Below are 995 nucleotides of genomic sequence, written 5' to 3' on the forward strand. Positions count from 1 at the left end.
CCATTCGACATGTGTGCGCAGGCGACGGTCGTGGTCCCACGAGGTGGGACCGACCTCCAAACCCCGAACAGGGCTGCTTTAGACGCGCCCATCCCGCAAGACCTAATCGCGCTGCGACGGCAATAACGAAGGAAGCAAGATGTTGGACATTCAATATCTCTTCAGCGTTCATCATCGATTTTCTCGGACAAAGGGTTGCGCGACCCACAGCTGCCCTTACGCCAGCATGGGACGCCGCCCCGTCGCCGCGGCGCTGCTCTGCGCGGCCGTCTCGGCCCTCCCGGCGCTGCGCCCGCGGAAGAACACGATCGCCTGCGCGGACCCGCTCGCGGCCCAGGACTTTACGCTGAAATACGTCGGGGGCCTCTGGACGGACCAGCTCGTCGACGGCGGCAACGGGTCCTGCGCGAACATCAAGTGGGTCAACTTCAGCCCCGACGACCCGCACAACGCGAACAACACGCAGTTCCACTGGCACTTCGTCGAGACGTCGCGGAAGCCCACGGGGCCGATGTCGCTCGTGCAGCTCCACGGGTACCAGGAGTGGCTCCACGGCAACCTGAGCGAGGCGGCGAACCCGGCCGACGAGCTCGCGGACATGCACATGACCCTCGCCGCGGGGTCCTTGGACCCCTTCGCGGAGCTCTACCGGCGCGACGGCGTGCCCTTCTCGCCGCGCGCGCGCTTCATCCCGGCGGAGAACCTCACGCTCTACAGCGTGCTCGTCGAGATCCCCCACGGCATCCTCGTGGAGATCGTCAGCGACACCTTCGCGTCCTACGACGGGCCGACGGTCGCGTCCGGGGCCGACGACTGCGCGCCGCGGAAGATCCCGACGGCGAACGCCGCGTACTTTTCGCGCCTCCGGACCATCGAGCCCTACGGCGCCGAGTCCCTGCCGCCCGTCTGGCCCTACAGCATGTCCTACGCCTCGACGACGCCCGCGGAGGCCGCGGCCTTCGTCGAGCGGCACATGGGCGGCCTCGTCGTCGACC

General features: G+C 67.9%; 1 protein-coding gene across 1 annotated transcript in view; it reads left to right on the forward strand.

The window, feature by feature from the left end:
* Positions 1 to 226: 226 nt before the first annotated feature.
* AURANDRAFT_69161 (hypothetical protein) overlaps positions 227 to 995 on the forward strand; it is a gene marked incomplete at both ends in the record, with an annotated part of 2,487 nt that continues 1,718 nt past the window's right edge. Inside the window, one exon of the mRNA XM_009044914.1 lies at positions 227 to 988. Within this exon, the coding sequence (XP_009043162.1) occupies positions 227 to 988 (762 nt within the window). The remainder of the gene's footprint in view (positions 989 to 995) is intronic.

This window comes from Aureococcus anophagefferens (assembly GCF_000186865.1).
Source record: "Aureococcus anophagefferens unplaced genomic scaffold AURANscaffold_1025, whole genome shotgun sequence".
Classification (NCBI taxonomy): Eukaryota; class Pelagophyceae; order Pelagomonadales; family Pelagomonadaceae; genus Aureococcus; species Aureococcus anophagefferens.